General features: G+C 42.0%; 3 protein-coding genes across 18 annotated transcripts; 2 read left to right on the top strand and 1 right to left on the bottom strand.

Annotated features, from left to right (window-relative positions):
* The first annotated feature begins 341 nt into the window (after positions 1 to 341).
* On the top strand, positions 342 to 11122 carry tpm1 (tropomyosin 1 (alpha)). Of its 15 annotated transcripts, none has more exons than XM_072385860.1 (10): positions 343 to 586; positions 963 to 1088; positions 1279 to 1404; positions 4543 to 4676; positions 4879 to 4996; positions 5475 to 5545; positions 5784 to 5859; positions 6647 to 6709; positions 6819 to 6888; positions 7418 to 7500. In XM_072385860.1, exons 1-10 carry the CDS (start codon positions 473 to 475, stop codon positions 7498 to 7500), a joined length of 981 nt encoding a protein of 326 aa, XP_072241961.1. In that variant the 5' UTR covers positions 343 to 472. The 15 variants fall into 15 exon arrangements, with proteins under 15 accessions (XP_072241955.1, XP_072241961.1, XP_072241953.1 ...); XM_072385852.1 differs by lacking the exon at positions 1279 to 1404 and adding an exon at positions 8460 to 8663 and having other exon boundaries at positions 345 to 586; positions 7418 to 7496; XM_072385859.1 differs by lacking the exons at positions 5784 to 5859; positions 7418 to 7500 and adding exons at positions 6349 to 6424; positions 10305 to 11122 and having other exon boundaries at positions 346 to 586.
* Positions 11123 to 12087: 965 nt separating this feature from the next.
* On the top strand, positions 12088 to 15421 carry lactb (lactamase, beta). Of its 2 annotated transcripts, none has more exons than XM_072385845.1 (6): positions 12088 to 12517; positions 12614 to 12680; positions 13717 to 13907; positions 14015 to 14330; positions 14429 to 14594; positions 14785 to 15421. In XM_072385845.1, the coding sequence occupies exons 1-6, from the start codon at positions 12167 to 12169 to the stop codon at positions 15314 to 15316; spliced, it is 1623 nt and encodes a 540-aa protein (XP_072241946.1). In that variant the 5' UTR covers positions 12088 to 12166; the 3' UTR covers positions 15317 to 15421. The 2 variants fall into 2 exon arrangements, with proteins under 2 accessions (XP_072241946.1, XP_072241947.1); XM_072385846.1 differs by having other exon boundaries at positions 12089 to 12505.
* A 1180-nt stretch (positions 15422 to 16601) lies between these two features.
* LOC140307109 (pro-neuregulin-2, membrane-bound isoform) lies at positions 16602 to 17972 on the bottom strand. Its single transcript, XM_072385862.1, has 4 exons — positions 17699 to 17972; positions 17520 to 17613; positions 17247 to 17399; positions 16602 to 17119 (listed from the first exon to the last, which is right to left on the bottom strand). The coding sequence occupies exons 1-4, from the start codon at positions 17787 to 17789 to the stop codon at positions 17035 to 17037; spliced, it is 423 nt and encodes a 140-aa protein (XP_072241963.1). The 5' UTR covers positions 17790 to 17972; the 3' UTR covers positions 16602 to 17034.
* Between the last annotated feature and the right edge of the window lie 786 nt (positions 17973 to 18758).

Here is an 18758-nt window from a genome sequence, read left to right as displayed (position 1 = left end):
TGGAGAGTGAACAAACTCAAACGGCACCCAACAAACAGACAAGCTTCTCAAGGTTCGTTGTAAAATGTGTTCACTCAGGAAGAAATGGTCTTCATTTGCGCCTTCTCTGTAGAATGCATTAAATGGCGTCTGTTAAATAGACATTATGAATCCTTTCCGTGGGAGCCTGCTTACTTGTCACTCCCCATATAAAGGCGTATCAAAAGTCAAATGTTTGGGAACCACGAATGGCAGAGCTGTTCCTTAAAAAACACCCAACACCCCACACACACGCACGCGCGCACCTCCTCCTAAAAGTATTGGATGTCCAAAGGAATCCAGTCACCCCCCTTGAAAGTACATATTTGACAGGGCAGAATCAGGCAGAGCCTGCACTCCAGCTCAGTCTTCAGTTAGGGACAGACGCCCCAGCCCCTCTCCCACTCTCCTTTTGGACGTTTAGTCGGTGCTGCCGAAACAGCAATAAGCAGCCATGGATGCCATCAAGAAGAAGATGCAGATGCTCAAGCTCGACAAGGAAAATGCCTTGGACAGAGCTGAGCAGGCTGAGTCAGACAAGAAAGCAGCAGAGGACAGAAGCAAACAGGTCGGATGATTTATTTTTATTTTTATTTTTTTTTCTCTGATGGAGCAGATCCGTAAAAAAAGGCAGAGGAGTACCAGAAGCAGTAAAAAGCACGAAATTTAAATGGATCGCCTCCCAAATACGGATTTATTATTTTCATGGATGATCCTAATTAAGGATTCGATTAAATAATAACTCATTGCATTTCAAGTATTATTTTGGAGGAAATTGAAATCCCCATTTCAGCTGTTTAGGGATTTGTGATGTAAAAATAGCCTAGAAAATTGATGTCAGTAATCAAATGTAAATGTAATAGAAATATTGTTTGATACTGCAGTACAAATGCACGTATATTTCATATTCTCTTTAACTTTACGTTTTTTGCATGAATGTGTAGTTAGATGACGAGATGAGAGAGTTGGAAAAGAAATTGCGTATTACAGAAGACGAAAGAGATAAAGTGTTTGAGGAGTTCCAAACTGCTGAGGAAAAACTGTTGACTGCTGAGGAAACCGCCACCAAGGTATCTGAACCTGAAGTGCATGATCTTCCCTAACGCTTTTCTCTTTCTGTCTTCCCCCTGTCCTGTCCTGTCCTGTCCTGTCCTCTCCGGTCTCCTGTCCCTTCCTCTACTCGCTCTTGCGCCTCTGCGCGCTCACGCCACTCCGCCTCTGCGCCCATCACCTCTGAAACTGTACTGCACTGAAAATCAGCTTGAGGACGATTTGGTAGCTCTTCAGAAGAAGCTCAAGGGAACTGAGGATGAGCTGGACAAGTACTCCGAGGCTCTTAAAGATGCCCAGGAGAAACTTGAGCTGGCTGAGAAGAAAGCCACCGATGTAAGTAAGCAAGGGATTCACAGTGGCACCATTCTTCCACCACGCTGCCTCACACCTGCACTCTTTCATCTATGAGGGAAACGACAGTTCAACACCACAGGGAAACAGACCCTTATAATTTAGAATCCTCTTGTGTGCTCTCTCCCTGCTAAAAAAGTTATTTTTTAGCAGATGGCTACACTTGGCGTAGAAAAATGCTATAAAAATTACTCCAAAAATTATCTCCAAATTTATATCTGTTTTGTGATTGTTGAACTATCGTTTCACGTTTTACCAAGACTCACATACACAGTCACTTACAAGTCAGCCCAAAGAATGTCAAATTTGCCTGTTGAAAAGAAAAACACAGCCGCCTATTGATTTTAAATCAAACAACCCCCCTTGAAGCCTGTTTCCAGTCGCATAAACACATTTCTTTCGCTGCATTTCTTTTCGCTATTTATCATTCCAGGTTTGTGGATCTTTTTCAGAGGGATGAGTATAGCCTGTAGTGTAATGTGCAGACTTTCCAAAAGCTGAGAGAGCCAGCGCCTGGATAAATATAGCCCACTGCTTTATATGGTCAAGATAGAGCTCACAGCGTGCTGCGCTCTTGGCTTACCACAAAAAAAAGCAGTTTCCCATCAAAAGCCCCGGGCAGCATACTACAATTAAGAAGGGAAAAAAGGAACAGAACAGAAAAAAGGGAAAGAAAAAAACGAAAAAAACTATATAGATTTAGAACATTCTCAAAAATGATAAATCCCTCACAATTAACATTTTTGCTGCATTTCTTTGGTGCACACATTAGATAAACATCTTTCAGAGAAACTATGTAAAGAATTTTAATTTTGGCTTTTAAAGGGCGCAACCTGGTGGAGGGAAAGAAATAGCTTTGGGTCTTCAGAAACATATGTGCTTAAGACGAAAGTCCCGCTAATGACAGAACTGGGGAGTCGGCCAAGTTCAAGTGCAGCAGACTGAGATGTTTACTCTGTTTACTTATAAAAAGTAAATCGGGCTACAGAGAGGCTCTGAGGAAAAACCCGTTGCAATAATCCTTTAATTGGATTCCAAAGACCCAGTTTAGGCCAAAGTCTGTCTGAGTCTTGAGAGTTTTAGCGTCTTGCGCTTGAGGGTGGATTTTTATTCCTAATAGTACTTCAAACATTGCCACAGGGGTATTTGAGGACATCAAATGAACTCAGTTGCAATTTAGAGTTTTATGGCCATGGGTTTTGTTTTTCTACGTTTCATATTTTTGGTCGTTCCGTGATATATGCAAACGCAGCCTGTAATTACTGGATTCAGCACAGACTCCTTGAATAGTCTTTAGCCTCAACATATTTGCTGCCACGTATGCGCTGCTCGCAGTTGACCCGCAGAGGGCGCTGTAGCCCTGTAGTTTCCACAGCCATGATCACGGCAGAGCCTGCCAGATTGTGAATCCTCATATCATTAAATTGGCACTCTTTATACACAAAATTTTGTTGTATTTTATTTTTTATTTTCAAAGCATATTTGCTGCCCATGAAAAATGTATCGGGCTCTGCACAGACACGCAAATGACCCATTTTTTAAACCTAAGTTGAAATCAGCGTACTTCCTGAATAAAATCAGACATTGAACGCTACGTCTCCAGAAAGCCTGCGTACCGTCAGATTTGACTTCACGCAGCTTTCAACACCCGCCGAGGACGTCATCTCGTTTCTCGACAGTTTCTCAGAAAGTAGCTGCCGCTCAGAGTATAGTCTCCTTCTTTATTTTGAAAAAAAAAATCAATAATAGCAGCGCCGTAAACAATGGCCGGAGTTACATCGCTGGATGCAGTCAAACGAAAGATCAAATCCTTGCAAGAGCAGGCTGACGGTGCTGAAGAAAGATCCGAGAGATTACAGATGGAGCTGCTTGCGCAGCGGAAAACAAGGGACCAAGTGAGCATGTTTCCAGCCACACATAAACACAAAAACACACGTTACACCCCAGCAGCCTTTCTTGTGTTTGCGTGTTCAATTTGCAGCGGCGGAGCCGCAGTTTGAATGGTTCATTCAGAGAAATAGCGGGATTTCTGTTGATGCACATCAGAGCAGGAAGCTGAGCCTCGCTCGGCTCAAAGCTGTGCCGCTTCAAGTCTTCTTTGAGGGGACTGATAGTCTGTAACTCCTGGCTGAGCGTGTGTAATTGGCAACGTTAGCACTTGCGTTAGCGGTTGAGTAACGTGGTACTTTGTAACGTTGTGCTGCCTCATCTCCATATTGCGGTCCGCTTGCATCTCTCCCAGTCAACCTGCTCTTCGGTCGGGTGATTTCACCGCGCAGCCAATGCAACACGAGTCTAAAAATTTTATTATGTTCATTTTTAATATGCCAGGAAGTAAAAGCCAAAATGTGGCAACACTGAAGGTGGCAGCTTAATGCTCTTTGACTTGCCCATATAAGGACAGTAGGTTTTCAGCTTAGCGGCAGTTACTTAGACGGGAAATAGGTGTTTCTGCACAGGCTTAGCAGTCACAGTTCACCCTGACAGTTAAAGCGAGGCTGCTCGCTAAGTTGAGGTGCCCTTTGGCCCTGTGTAATCTTTAACATGAGCTGTGAGAACAAGAGTCTGAAAGTGACCTTTAGGTCAGGCTCATACCTGCTGAGCACTTATCAGAAAGCAGAAGTAGCACCAAGTCTGAGTAAACACTGAAGCAGCCTGCTCTCTTTTCAGTTTATATTCGTTTTCCTCCATAGGGTTTATCACTTGCATGCCCCAGACACTTGTTAACTACCCGGGGAGCTGCATTACTGTGTCAGGCCCTTTGACTTGAGCCGTGGTAATACGCTCTCAGGGGAGCCAGTAATGAGGCACGGTATTGTCTGTGTGGGATTCAGTCATTATGCATAGTCAGTGAGGAGCACAGGGGAACCTGCTGGGAGCCCTTTTCCCAACAGGTGGCACAAAAAAACACTTAGAAACAACCATGATAACGCTCTCCCACTGGGCTTTTGGAGTAGTGTTTAAGTGTACCCAGAAGGCCCTCATTCCAATATATAAATGAATGGATTCGCCATCTGCCTTCTTTGGGCTGACTTATGTTTGTAGGTGTGTGATTTCTGGGTGCTGTGCTAAAGATGTTGACCTCTGAAGTCTCCCGATGCGCTGCTGTTCTGTCCCTAGGCTGAGGGAGAGGTCGCTTCTCTTAACAGACGTATCCAGCTGGTTGAGGAGGAGTTGGATCGTGCTCAGGAGCGTCTGGCCACTGCCCTGACCAAGCTGGAGGAGGCTGAGAAGGCCGCTGATGAGAGTGAGAGGTGGGTCTTTGGCTCTTAGCTGCACAGGATCTGAACTCCGGTTTCTACCAGTTCACTCCTTCTCCTATCAAAACAATTAGTCATTCACCTTTAGAGATAAATTAAAGATTTATTAGCCGGTGCTACAGCTGGCCAGACATATGCATGCTACTGGGTTTCGACTCCTGAGTCTTACGAACGGCACGACTGTTCCTTCACACAGAGGCATGAAGGTCATTGAGAACAGGGCCATGAAGGACGAGGAGAAGATGGAGCTGCAGGAGATCCAGCTTAAAGAGGCCAAACACATCGCTGAGGAGGCTGACCGCAAATATGAGGAGGCGAGTTTTTCCCACAAAACTGATATTCTTATTAACAGCAGTCTGTTCTCCTGTGACAGACTGTAACACCCACAGGTGTCAGTATTTCTTTAATGATATCATAGTGTGCTAATCATTTCTACTTGTTGATGTTCTCGTAAGTGATTAGAAAGTTGTTGTTTTTTTACCTTATAAATGTCAGATTATTGCAACACGTCGAAGTTTTCAGTCCAAAATCTGTGCTCACATGTAGCTGCAAGCAGATACGGACATTTACGGAGTACTTTATCATAAATGGAGACCGGTGTGTTAAATCTTTATGAGTGACAACAATACATGCGGTTGCATTTTATGTCTTCATACTGTCAGATAGGCTTTACAATAGTTGACTAATATAGTGATCTGATAAATACTGTCTGATATGAAGCCCTCTTGCCTAATCCTAACTGACAGTCTATAGGCGATTGTGGCGTAACACTTTGTTGTGCTGAACCTAAAGGTGGCCCGTAAACTGGTCATCATTGAGGGTGATCTGGAGCGTACAGAGGAGCGCGCTGAGCTAACAGAAGGGTAAGAAGTTTCACCTTTTACGCACAGTTAATCTACACTTACACTTGCATGGCCGCTGGAATGTAAACAGTTTTTTTTTTTTTTTTTTGGATGCTTTGAGCACTAATACACAGAGTTTGGGACTTTGTTTCCATTTGGACAGTGTGCACTGTGTTCTTACTGTCTGTGCTGATTATTTGCATGCTGGCCATGGTTTGAATGGCTTTGGCTTGCACACGTGCGCCACACCCACTAACAGGCGTGCTCGGAGAGCGGAGGAGGAGCTAAGGGTTTTGGAGCAAAGCCTGAAATCACTAAACTCCTTAACGACACAGGTACTACAAACCAAAACTAACACACACTTGTATTCTGGAGTGGCTCTTCTCACTGTACCCCCACCCGCCCCCCCACTGCTGCCTCTGCTTTGCTTGCTGTGCTTGTTCTTTTCTGACTTTTGTTTTGGGTTTACTTGATTACTTCATGCCTAACATAGCCAGGAGCTGTGCAAGAAAAACACCTGACTTTAAAAGTAGCATGATATGTGAATGCTCAAACACCATCACCATTTTTTTTCATTTCATTGTTAAAGAAACACTAAACACTCACATTCCTGCTTTGTTAAGGTACTTGTAAGGGGCTTGGGAAACCTTGTTTAATCCCTGTAGTACTTACTTGTTTCCTCTCTCCGTCTTTCCCACTTCCCATCCTCCTGTTTTGTGTCTGCCTCTGCGTCTGTCTATCCTTGCCCCCCCAATCCACCCCCAATTTCCTCCACCTTCCTCTTTGCATCTTTGGCAACCTTATCCCCTTGTCTAAAACAACAGCAAATGCTCTGAGCTTGAGGAAGAGTTGAAAACTGTGACAAACAACCTCAAGTCACTGGAGGCCCAGGCTGAGAAGGTAAGTGTGACCTTCTGGGCCAGTGCATGCTGTTAAATCCCCTCCCCAAGCTTGCCAGTTGACTGGATGGACAAGAAACGCAGAAGCTTGGGGGGGTGGAGGGTGTAGCGTGAAATCGCTTCACTTCAGTTATACTCTTCTCTCTGAATGTTGTAAAACGTGTCTCCCAACATTTTTGTGTCCAACCCATATTTTACACTCTTTACTGTTTTTGTCCCACAGTACTCACTGAAGGAAGACAAGTATGAGGAGGAGATCAAGGTCCTCACTGACAAGCTGAAGGAGGTAGAGTTTCATCCTGCATAGTTTGGGATATAGGATGATTAAAAAAAAGTCACTGTTGCTGGATCACAGTTGTACAGAGTGTTGTACTAGATCTGTCTCTGTAACGCAGGCTGAGACTCGTGCTGAGTTCGCTGAGAGATCAGTAGCCAAGCTTGAGAAGACCATTGATGACTTGGAGGGTGAGTTTTGTTTTGTATTTCTTTCTGAAAACGTTAGTGGGTGTATTTGGGTAAGCTCCTATCTGCTTCCCTCGTGAACAACATTCTGCTGCTTTCTTAACTCCATGAGGAACTTCTTTTCCGACTTCACCGTACTTCTGTCTTCTGTTGAATCTAGTTTGAGTTCTGAGGTTGCGAGGAATGGTTTTGATGTTTCCACAAAGCAGCCTTGCGTGTAAACTAAACTGTTGTGCGAACAGTCATAGCGAGACATAAGAATTGAGAGCCATATGACCGTGAAAAGCAGTCTATTACTTGCTCATTCTGAGGAATTCCGTCTGAAACTGTGTCACACTTCCATTCTATCGTTTTTACTCCCAGCGTAGCACAGTATCCCTCTCTTGTTTTCAACTTGCCTGTTTTCTTTTCCTGTCTTGACAATGGTTTGGATGCTTCACCTTTCACCTCCTTGTCATGTGCTCCTCCACCTTTGCTCTCTTCCACTGCACCCCTCCCCTCTCCTCTCCCTTCACACCTGGCCCGCCAATAGATGAGTTGTATGCCCAGAAACTGAAGTACAAGGCCATCAGCGAGGAGCTGGACCACGCCCTGAACGACATGACTTCCATGTAATTTTCATCTTGCTGCACCCGCTTGTTTCGCCATCACCTTCCTCTCCCCTGCACCTCTGTTCCTCGTGACACCACCTGCCTCACGTCCCTTGTCTCCATTGTGTGTTCTTATAACTCACTGAGCTGTAAGATCCACCTGTTTACATGTGAAATTTTATATCCTAAAACAGACATCGTAGCTTTCCATGTCTGTGTAATCGAAGTCTCCCTCCAATTATTTCATATATCTTCATTTGTGTGACTGTGTAGACACGGAGCACTTCTTATGTCAGTTAGGGTTAGAGAATACTGTAAAACAGGACGGAAGTAAGCTTGTGCACGAAAAGAAAGATGCATGGGTTACACTTTTCAGTTTGAAAAGTAGTCCTTGTTCCGTTCGTGAGTTCATGCATTTTCACGGATGCCCAATTTCTCAAATATTCATGGTAATTTCACATGATATGGGACATCCTAATCTAAGCATGCCAGCTGTTTATTAAAATGTCAAGGACTGTACTGAGGATGCATTTCAGTCAGTCTCATTCACTCCCTGTAACACGTTTTGTGTTATTTCTCTGTTACCCCTCTACTAATATGGTCTACTTCTGTCCAGAAGAGAGGCCGCTTATGTCCATGTAATCCCTCTTGATTCCGTCCTTATACCAGCGAAAAGTTAGTTGTTGATTTGTGGTTTAGTATCAGTGCAGTTGAGCCCACAGTTTTGCTAAATTATGTTTTCCCGTCCATATTTGGTCATCCTGTGGGTAATTAAAAGAAGATTCCAACATCTGTCTGTTGCCCTAACTCCCAGTTTGTGTTTTCATGTGTGTTCGATTTGTACAATGCATTTTTCATCATGCATTGAGCCCTTGTGTGTTGGCGTGACTCCTGTGGTTCTGGTGTGTTGTAGTGCGCATCCCGTTTTTTCCGTAGGTCCCTCACCGACCCCCTGGTTCACTGTAATTCTTCTCTTCCACACAGATAAATTGTTTACACCTCATCAAAGACGCCTCCTGCCGGCTGAGCAGCGTCTGTCTGCTCTCTCCAGCCTTCTCTCCATTTTCCTTTCCCTCTCTGTCTTTGCTTTTCTTTCCTCCTCATGTTTTCATGTCAGATGCATCCCATCACTTGTACAGAATCTAGAATCTTTCTGCGTTGTGTAAAAAATAAACCTCCTTCCTTCTATGTGAGCTGTATCTCTGCACTCTGTCCCATTTTTTTCTTTTAAATGTCTTCTTATTTTGTAGTGTCTCACGTAAAACCAGGATGCCTTGATCTTAAGTCAGGTTCATGATTTTCTTCATCTCCTCAAACCATTTAGCTCTTTATCTTCTTTTGAAGGAGTAGTTTCATGGATTTGATTGATGTCCTGTTTTGTCTTCAGATATTGCTTTGTGAAGCCAAGACATTAGGAATATCTCAGTAGCCGCCATGAGTGTCAAAACCTAAAGCAACTATGAGTGCTTGACTGGAAACTGAGCCGAGCATTTGATACTGATGCATGCTAGCACTTTGTCGACATTTAGTACTGTGAAAGGGTTAACTTACTGAAAGGTTGTAATAGTTGGTGAGCATTAGCGCTGGATTGTAATCAGGAGGATCGTGGTATAGAGTGATGGGTGGAATGCAGAGCTGCATGTAAGAGTTGTGACGCTACATCGAGTGCTGAAAAAACTGGATGAAGCTGATATGGGTGATTATGACAGATGGGCTTTGTATGAAACATGGTATCCTGCCTAATATTTGAATAAATACACAATGACACATTCTGAGTCTTTTTCATTCAAGTCATGAACCTAAATCCAGACGCTGAGAGATGAAAAGTAAAGATAAATTTTCAGTGGATTATCATTGAAATAGATCTACCAAATTGCTGTTGAGACAGTTGAGAGCAGTCCTGATGTGGTATTATAACTGACAACACTGAGATTTTCTCACGAGGCAATTTTAAACTATATATTTTTTTGCAGTGGTTGCTTTTATTTGTTCTGGGTTGAATCAACTCGTGCTGTGTTCTCTGGTCATTCTACACAGTGCTATGACTTATTTTACCTTAAGCAGACTCAAGTCTCCAGCAAGTGCCAAAATTCTCTCAAAAATAATATCATACGAGCATCGTTTAGGGCATCAGTCATTACCCAAGTATTTTCACATTGAGTTTCCAAAATGAAAAGAAGAACTCCTGTGAGATGCATTCCGCAAAAGACAAGGTCTCGGAGAATATTCCACCTTCTCGTTTCCCCTTTCCCCTGAAATCCTGTCCTTCTCTGTTTCATTTGCTTCCCGACTGCAAAGATCGTCTCCACCAGCAACTTGAGCAAAAGCGCCCTCTGTCTTACAAACTTCACGTGGCCTTAGATGAGGACAAACTTGTCTGAATGCTCTGTGGTTTTGTTATTGTCAGATAAACAGTTATTCTGTTTGCCGTGCCTGCGCTGCTTGAAATCTGTGTCACTATCGACTGAAGTGTATTCAACTGAAAGCACACACAGAATTAGGGATCATCTTTAAAAACTTAATATTCTAACCTCAGTCAAGCACTGGAACATTAACTTTGTGACATCATGCAATGATTTATTCTACTTTGCCCTGTAGATTGTTGTGTTTATCTGTGCCAGCTTGAGCTTTCTTGTTGACTTGCATGGTTGCTTGCAGATGATAACTGTTTGGGGTTTTTTTTCTTGTCTGTTCCGTGTTGGTTGAGTTAAAAAGTCAACGACTGACCTGAATGATGTAGCCAGCTTGATTATTAATGCAGGCTAACCAGCTGACTCATTTGTGCTTGCTTGTGTGAGATTAAAATGTCTTTGTTTGATGTTCTAACAGAGAAACTGTCACAAGCTAAAGAAGAGAACCTCGATATGCACCAGATGCTGGACCAGACTCTAATGGAACTGAATAACTTGTGAAAGCACGGTCTGACCCCCCCCCACACTCACTGTGGTTTTGGCTTTTTTTTACTTGCACCTTGCTTACCATAAACTCCTCTTTTTGTACCTTTGCCAATGGTGGAGAACAAACGGTCAGATGCTATTGCACGGTTCTGAACTCCGCCAAGGAGCCAAGCTATGGGGACGTAAAGCTTAACCGTTCCCTTTTGAAGCCCAAATTAAGAGTGGCAATTCTTTTTTCTAAGCCAGTTTTTATGCCTGACTTTTGCAGTCATTTTTTTTTGTTTGTTGTTTTGAAATAATAGACATATTTTTTGACACGTCATCTGCTGAAATGACACGTGCCATTAGTTACAAAGATTTCTTTCTGTCTGTTTTGAAGTTCATGTGGTACGTTCAATTCCACCTTGATTGTGCACATACCAAAGGACAAGTGGAGAAATCTTGCACTTAATAAAATTCATATATGCATATTCAAACTTGTTTTAAAAAGACCCACCGTCACAAGTGTATGTATGCACAGGCTGTGCCCGACAGCGTGTATACTGGTGCTGCTGTATTGTTGATTTTGTACATTACAGTATGTTAAATTTCCATTTTCTTTACAACCATGGTTCAAATTTTTGTTTCTTAGCATTTCAGTCAGCTGGTTGTGCATTGTTTTAGCTTCGTTTTAAAGTAGACGTTTCAAGTGTTCAACATATCTGAAATGTACAAATTCTGAATATGAATAAAAGCACGTTTTGAAAGTTTTTTAACTTTGTTGTGGTCCATATACAGCCTTGTTGTCACTTTTTAGTGAATTTAGTCAAAGGCCTTTATAGATTTCTAGATGGCTGAATCAAGTCTATTTCACTTAAAAGGAAAAGAAACTTATTTTATATGCTATGTTTGCTAGAGAGGTGGAGAGCATGGAAGAATTCTCTGAACAAGCCTAATTGCATTACTTGTGCCTCGATGTTTTTTACCCTTAATTTGACTTCCAGTTAGAGAAAAACATTATCACGTGTTTCTCTGGTTCACTGCAGCTCATTCAGGACTACTAGAGAACATCTGTTCCATTAAAGATCTTTATTAATAATCCATGTCTAACTTGGTTTACTCAGTAGCCAACAGTGGAGCGTTGAACACTGCAAAATAAAGCTCCAATCAAAACTGCACTGAAGTACAATCTCTGGATACTTTCACGAATTTATGGCTAAACAAAATTCCACCCCAAAAATGAAAGAGAAGGATGGCATGGCCCCTATGAGCCCAATGTTGCAACAGTGCTGAGCTTAGTGTGTGTGTTGATTTTAAGCCAGGTGACGGCTTTGGGCTGAAAAACTAGAGAGTGGATCATTTCAAGTGTCCACATTGCTGTTACAATTGCTCACTTTATTTCAGAATCTTAAAACTTTCACAATCAGAACGTTAAAGGAATCGTTTGGTGACATCTTAAACTGTCACAGTCTTTATCAGTAACCTATTCTTACATTTAAACTCAGTTTTCCAACTAGGTCAAATGGTCTTAATACTTAAATTTGTGTTGTTGGTTGATAAATATAAACAATTAGTTCCTGCAACTAAATGCAAACCTGGTGTTAATAAACTTGATCATTAACACCGCTTTTACTACTACTGCTTCTCCGTTATACAGTCGTAACTTATAAAGCTGAACTTCCGCTCGACGTTGTCCGCATCCTGATTTGATTAATTTGGTCTTGTTCGAGGACGCAAACAGGAAGTGGACAAATCAACGATTGCTGCGCGCATCAAACCCGCTGCCGCCAACACTTGAAAAAAGGGTTTTTAACAATGTCGCGGCTGTTTTTTTCACACCGTTTTTGCACCAGATGTGTCCTGCTGGCAGCGCGCGAGCCTCCCTCGATAGCACCGCGAGCTGGAGCGCGAGCCGGGACGGACGGTCTTCTTATTCAGACACAAAGACCTTATGCTGGAGGTCATGCCTTTTGTAAATATCGGTCGAAATCTCGGATTTGGATGTGCGGGATAGGTGTTGGGGTTGCGTTAGCTGTCGGCCTGAAATACGGCGCTGACTCCGCTAACAGCTCATGTGACGATAAAGTTGGTAAAGAAGTAAATGCGTACAGCGCTGCCATAGAAGTCAGTAGAGACCTTTTGGAGCGGATAAAGGTAGGCACGGAGGTAGGCCTGTCAGCTGCTGGGTTGATGATTGAACAGGTTGCTGCTGATGCTTGTGTAACTCCAGTCCCACCTGTGTTGCTGTATGCGTGTTGTCAGGCTGAGGTCGGGGCTCCTGGACTGGTAGTTGGGGTTTCTGTGGACGGTGCTCAGGTCTGGCGTGAAGGTGGGTGACAGTCATTTGTATGAAAGGTGTAAAACATCGTTATTTCAGGGATAGAGATTAATTCATGTTTTAAGCCCAGCCAAGAGTGTCCCTAAACCCATCATTAGGTTCAGTGTGTCTCCGGTTTGTCTAACATGGAGCCACAACCCAAGTGAACATTGTGTCCAGTTTTTAAAATGTAGATAAAGTGTGAAAACTTTAGCAACCATGTCACCAAGGTCACTAATTCTTCTTCCAGATATTGGCTGAAGTTGATACACAACATGTCAGAGTTCTCATTGTTTTACTTGATGTTTACTGATGGGACACATTTGTGTTTTTATCCTTCCAGCCCAGAGCGATGCACATGTCTATTCAATCATTTCAAGGCACAAACTATTATCAGTTCTGTTTTTAAAAGAAATATTCATAGACACGAGGACAAATTTGGTGATACAGAACTGGCATAGATTTGTATTATTCCCAGCATGCATGTAGATCTACGTAAACTTGAAAATTAAAAAAATGTTCATTTAAAAACACAGTCATTACATAGTTTACCCATCGGGGAACAGCAATCTCTCAAATGTAAATGTTTTACGCGGAACATAACTCTCAAGGCGATGCCAAACCACCTTCTGTTCCTGTTACAACAGCATGTGTCAGTAATGAGAAGGTCTGGGCTCTAAACTGGTCACATGACATAACTGTAACCCATCAAAAACACATCATCAAGCAAAAATTATGGGCAAGCAGGCCCTGAACTAAGCTGACCCACCGGATAACTTGTCACGTGATCATTATCTTGTACATTTCTAGAGAATCCAGCTTCCTTAAAGGTAGGTTCAACTGTACAACAGTTCCTGTAAACTCTGTACTGTTGAGTAAGTAAAAAAAAAAAAAAAAGAACCCTTGATATATAGTCTTTCTACATTTTTTCCAAATAAATTTCAGTTTACATTGGACACAGCTGCCTAACTTTGGATGAAAGGCCGTTCAGTTTCCTGTGCTACAGTCAGTTCCATTTCCTGACATTAAAACTGTTCGTGTAATGCAGGGATCGGTTTTGCTGATTTGGAGAACCGTGTTCCGTGCACTCCAGAAACGGTGATGCGAATTGCCAGCATCAGTAAGCCCCTCACATCTGCAGCCGCTGCTCGACTCTGTGAGGAGGGAAAGGTCGATCTCGATGCCCCCGTCCAGAAATATGTCCCGGAGTTTCCCCAGAAACAGTTCGACGGACAAGACGTAAGTCGTTTTAGAATGAGGTAAAACGTTCTCGTCTGATCAGCCCTCGCTTGGCCGCTGTCATGTTCAGCTCACGTGCTCATGTTGTGCGCTCGCTGCTTTTTCAGGTCACAATAACCCCTCGTATGATTCTGTCACATCTAAGTGGTATACGACACTATGAGAGGGATGCAAAGAAAGTGAAGCAGGACAAAGAGAAAGCTAAGCGACTTTTAAAGCCACCAGTGAAAGAAAAGGAGGAAAAGAAGGGCTCGTCCGAAAACGGTAAACCCTCAACAGATCAGAACATTAAAGCGAAAGAGCCCAGTCAGGCTCAGAAGAAAAAAGAGTTTGAGCACGAGGAGTACTACTTAAAGGAAAACTTTGAAAGCGTCACTCAGGCCTTGGACCTGTTCAAGAACGACCCACTCATTTTCAAACCTGGTAAAAGCACATACTTCTTGCAGAACTATTCAGATATGACACTTTTTCAAGGTTTTTCAAGGTCTTGACGAGTCAAATTGATGTTTTGCTCCACGCAGGCACAACTTTTCTGTACTCCACTCATGCCTTCACATTGCTTAGTGCTGTTGTGGAGCGGGCTGCCGGCCAGCGCTTCCTGGATGTCATGATGAACATGTTTCGTGAGCTGGGGATGCTCAATACAGTCCCTGATGAGAATGACCCTATAATTTACCACCGCTCCAGGTACTGTATTCTGTCTGCATTACTGTCGAGCATCATAGCTGAGTGCAGGTATGACTATCATCAGAGGCACAGGTGTTTGTTGGGATCTATTCATTCTTTGAGGTTTATTGGATAGCTTGCTCTTGTGTTTTGAAGGCTTAACATAAAACCCAACAATGAGTTCATAGTACTTTTTGCTAACGTTCCACAGATATTATCATGTCAACAAGAGAGGGCGTGTTGTGAACTGCCCATATGTAGACAACTCCTACAAATGGGCCGGAGGTGGCTTCCTTTCCACGGTGGAAGACCTGCTGCTCTTTGGTAATGCTCTGCTCTACAGCTACCAGGTGGCCCACCTCAAGGACACTGAGGGCTTACTCCCAGGCTTCCTCAAACCCAAAACAGCCTTAGAGCTGTGGGCACCTGTTGACAAGACAGAGGCCAGCTGGGATAAGGATGGGCTGTACGCCCAAGGCTGGCTGGTAGTGGAAAAACTGCAGAAATATGGCCAGTGCAGGAAGCGCAGACACTACGTGTCACACACAGGAGGAGCTGTGGGGGCCAGCAGTGTCCTGCTGGTGTTACCCAGCGAGGAGACGGTCCAGAGCCAAGCACAGACCCGGCTCCTCCCACAAGGGGTGGTGGTCACCATCATCGCTAACATGCAGTCTGTGGGACTGAACACCACTGCACTGAAAATTGCGCATGAGTTTGACAAAGCCAGAGGCATGAATGAGTAAGTTTTTTTTTTTTTTACAAAGACATGTGAGTTTACAGTTCACGAAAGTATTTCAGATATGTCTTGTTCCTTGTGTACATTTGATACCGCTTTTAAATCTGTTTTTGGGGACAAAATAAATATTTTAAAATTGTATACATATTATATATATATATATATATATACTTTTTTTTTTTTTTTTTTTTAAAGCAAATACATTTTTTTTGTAGTTCACACCAGGAGTCAAATGTGTGAACAATGTATACCTGCATTAAAAATAATCATGCAGCTCCTCCCATACACAGACACTGACACTTCTAAAGGAGGAATGTTCATTCGTCATGTACGCCCATTCATTCATGAGTTGCATACCTCAGATGCATGAGGTATGTACGGCTTTCGTTTCCTCTTCACTCGAAGTTAAAATTACAATGGTAAACATAGCAGCTTTTTTCACATATCTTTGGTACACACCTTGATGCATATCTCTTTCTTTTTCTTTTTTTTTCTCCATCCAATGGTTTTTGTTCTGAATATTTTTCCACAACTGGGACCGTAAAACGTACATTCTTGATCGGCTTCTGCAGCAGACAGTGTTTTTATATTCGGCTCATTAAATGAGCAACTTTCTAGATCCATTCATGGCTGGATAGATTTGGGGGGGGGATCACCAAGTTACTGATCTGGTGAAAAGAATGTGAGCGTACATGTTTTACTGTTAAACATTTCCAGTTTCATTCATCTTGCTCTCCAGGTAGGACAGTCATTCTGCCACTAGGTGGAAGTAGTCGACTGCATGTCTAACAAAAACAAAGCTCTGACTATCAGCTGACAAGTTTTTATACAAGTTTAAAAACTTTTTTTTTTCTTTTTAGATAAACACAATAGAAATAGCCTGATAAATGAATCTGAACATGTTCCAGCTCGTTAGTTTCTACAGTTTAGTTTCGCCCTGCCCACATATTTCCTCATTGCATACTGACTTTTGGAGGACAAACAAAAGAAGAAAAAAAAAAGACGTGGATTGACCTAGTACTGTCAATCTGTTACCAAAACATAGGATGATACTGTTCCAATGTAAAGGCCAGTGGTAAATTTTGGAAAGCGAGACCACCCTGACCTGTTTGGATATCTTCCATATGCAATTGTACGTCTCAGTTGACTACTCGGGACGTCACAGGCAAGCAAACGTCCAAGTACGTATGTGTTGTGTCCAGAAATCGCACGAAATATTCAGAAGGAATCGAACCATATCTGTAGACGGTGACAAAAGTATTTGCTAAATGAAAATTCAGGGTATCCATACATTGTTAACAATGGGTTACTTTTTTTTTAATTTTACATGGTTCAATTACACTTTTATATACATCTGATACAAATAAACTGAAATGCGGTTTTACTCCAGTAACAAACTCCAAATTCATAGTTGAGTTAAAAGGATACCAAACAAGGTGAAATCGAGTTCCCACCACATCAAACTTGTTTTACACCCTGTTTGCATTTTACTATTGTAGCTTAATATATGGAATCCTGAAGTCTCATCGGAGAATTCGGCGGCTCTTCATCTTGACCTTTTTTTTAATATCAATACATCAGTTTTTCTCTATTTCCCTTTTTGGTCACATCCAAAATTCCACCCAAATGCAAACAAGATGTTAACACTTGTTAGTATTATTTCTTCCTGACGTCCAACAAACGCACCAAAATAAAGAGTTAACCAATGTACATCAGGACGCAGGGTCATACCCTGGATTTTACTCTCCAATACTCTTGCTTTTGTTGTTTGCTGTTGTTTTGTTGGTTCTGGTTCTTGGCTTTCAACATCCTATGTACGAAAATAAATAATGGTTATTAGCTTTGGTAGAAGAAATTTTGGTTTATGTACATCAGTACTAAGTAATATTTTCTGCACCAAGAGAACATTTACGGTCCTTGGTACATAATTTACTTACTTGCGTACAAAGTAAATAACTACTGCCAGCACTATTAAGAGGAGGATGATGACAATGACCACGGCTGCAATCAACCCTGCCTCCTTTGCATTTGGAGACGTGCTCAGGAGCTGGAAGTGCTCACATCTGCTGCCTTTGAAATTGTCATTGCACCTGTAGTGTGAAAAAAAGAAGGAAATCTGTCACCAATTCTGCTATGTTTCTAAATCTGTGTGTATTCTCATATTTAAGCATCTCCTAATGATAAAGGAAACATGTTTTGATTCAACTTACACGCAGGAGAGCGTGTCCATGGAAGGTATTTTATAGCACATTCCTCCATTCATGCAATAGGTTGTTTCCTGCCCATCACAAGGCTCTCCATGATCTTCAGAAACAACACGTTTTAATAGGAGTGAATTGTCATCATTTTGATTTTACAATTTATACAAAGGTTTTCTTTCTATAATTACCTGCCATCATTTGGAAATTTTTAGTCTTGCTGTTTCCTAAGACAAAAAAGGAATCATTTTCACTGACGAGGTTATCTGACAAGGAAAGCATGTCCAAAGTTCAAGATGCCAATAATGAAAACAAACCTACAAATTACAGTTTTTCAAAAAGCCTCTTTCTGAAAGACATCATTGACTCACACTCAGTTGTAGGATAGAAATGTATCAATAACTTTGCTTTAAGATAAATTTTAAAAAAAACTCTTGCCCTTACCAACACTTGAACTCCTTGCTGCTGGTGGTTAGTACAGATCCCCAAGGTAAGTCACAGTGACGCTTGGAACTCTGAATTTTCTCTCCAGTGGGCGTGTTATGTCTTAAAGAATGTTGTGATTGCAGTTTGTCCACTTTGTAAATGGCAAGTTAAATGTCAGGATTCCAACCCCTGATAGCTTGTAATTAGTCAGTTTGTTGTAAATATTATAATGTGTTGGTGTTCTGGCACTTGACAAATGAACAATAAGAGGTAATTCTGTCATAATCTTGACCTGCGCAATGCTTTCACATGAGGGCCGATGACGTTTTGTTTTTGTTCTTTGGGATTTAGTTGCATCAGGCAGAGGATGGTAAAGGGAAGTTTCTGTTGCGGATGTGAGCTCAGCTTTTATTGGTTTGGTATAAAGATATGAATGACTGGTATGCAAAGAAGGCATGAATAGAATCGTGAGAACTTTCTGCAGTCTAAGAAAACTGCACAGCACTTCTCTCAGACAAGTAACTACATGTCGTAACTCAGAACCGTTAGCTGATTCATCGTTTGGCTATTTTTGTTGCGTAATACATTTATTATTAGATTGAATAGCATTACTCTTTGTCCTGTTTGTTTATACAGGCCACAGTCATTCATTGTTAGGATATTTTGAGCTCAGGGTATTTAACATTGTTTAGCTTCTTTTTCCAAAGTCTGTAAATCATTTGTTAGTATTATTATTAGTATTATTATCAAAACTTAATGGTTTACAAGTGCTCTACAACTTTTAGTTTCTTGACTTAAACTTTACACAATTTAAGATTAGAGATA

This window comes from Leuresthes tenuis, unplaced genomic scaffold (assembly GCF_036924035.1).
Source record: "Leuresthes tenuis unplaced genomic scaffold, fLeuTen1.0.hap1 SCAF_5, whole genome shotgun sequence".
Taxonomy (NCBI): Eukaryota; Metazoa; Chordata; class Actinopteri; order Atheriniformes; family Atherinopsidae; genus Leuresthes; species Leuresthes tenuis.
The sequence above is the reverse complement of the archived record's forward strand: the minus strand, read 5'-3'. Positions and strand labels throughout refer to the sequence as shown.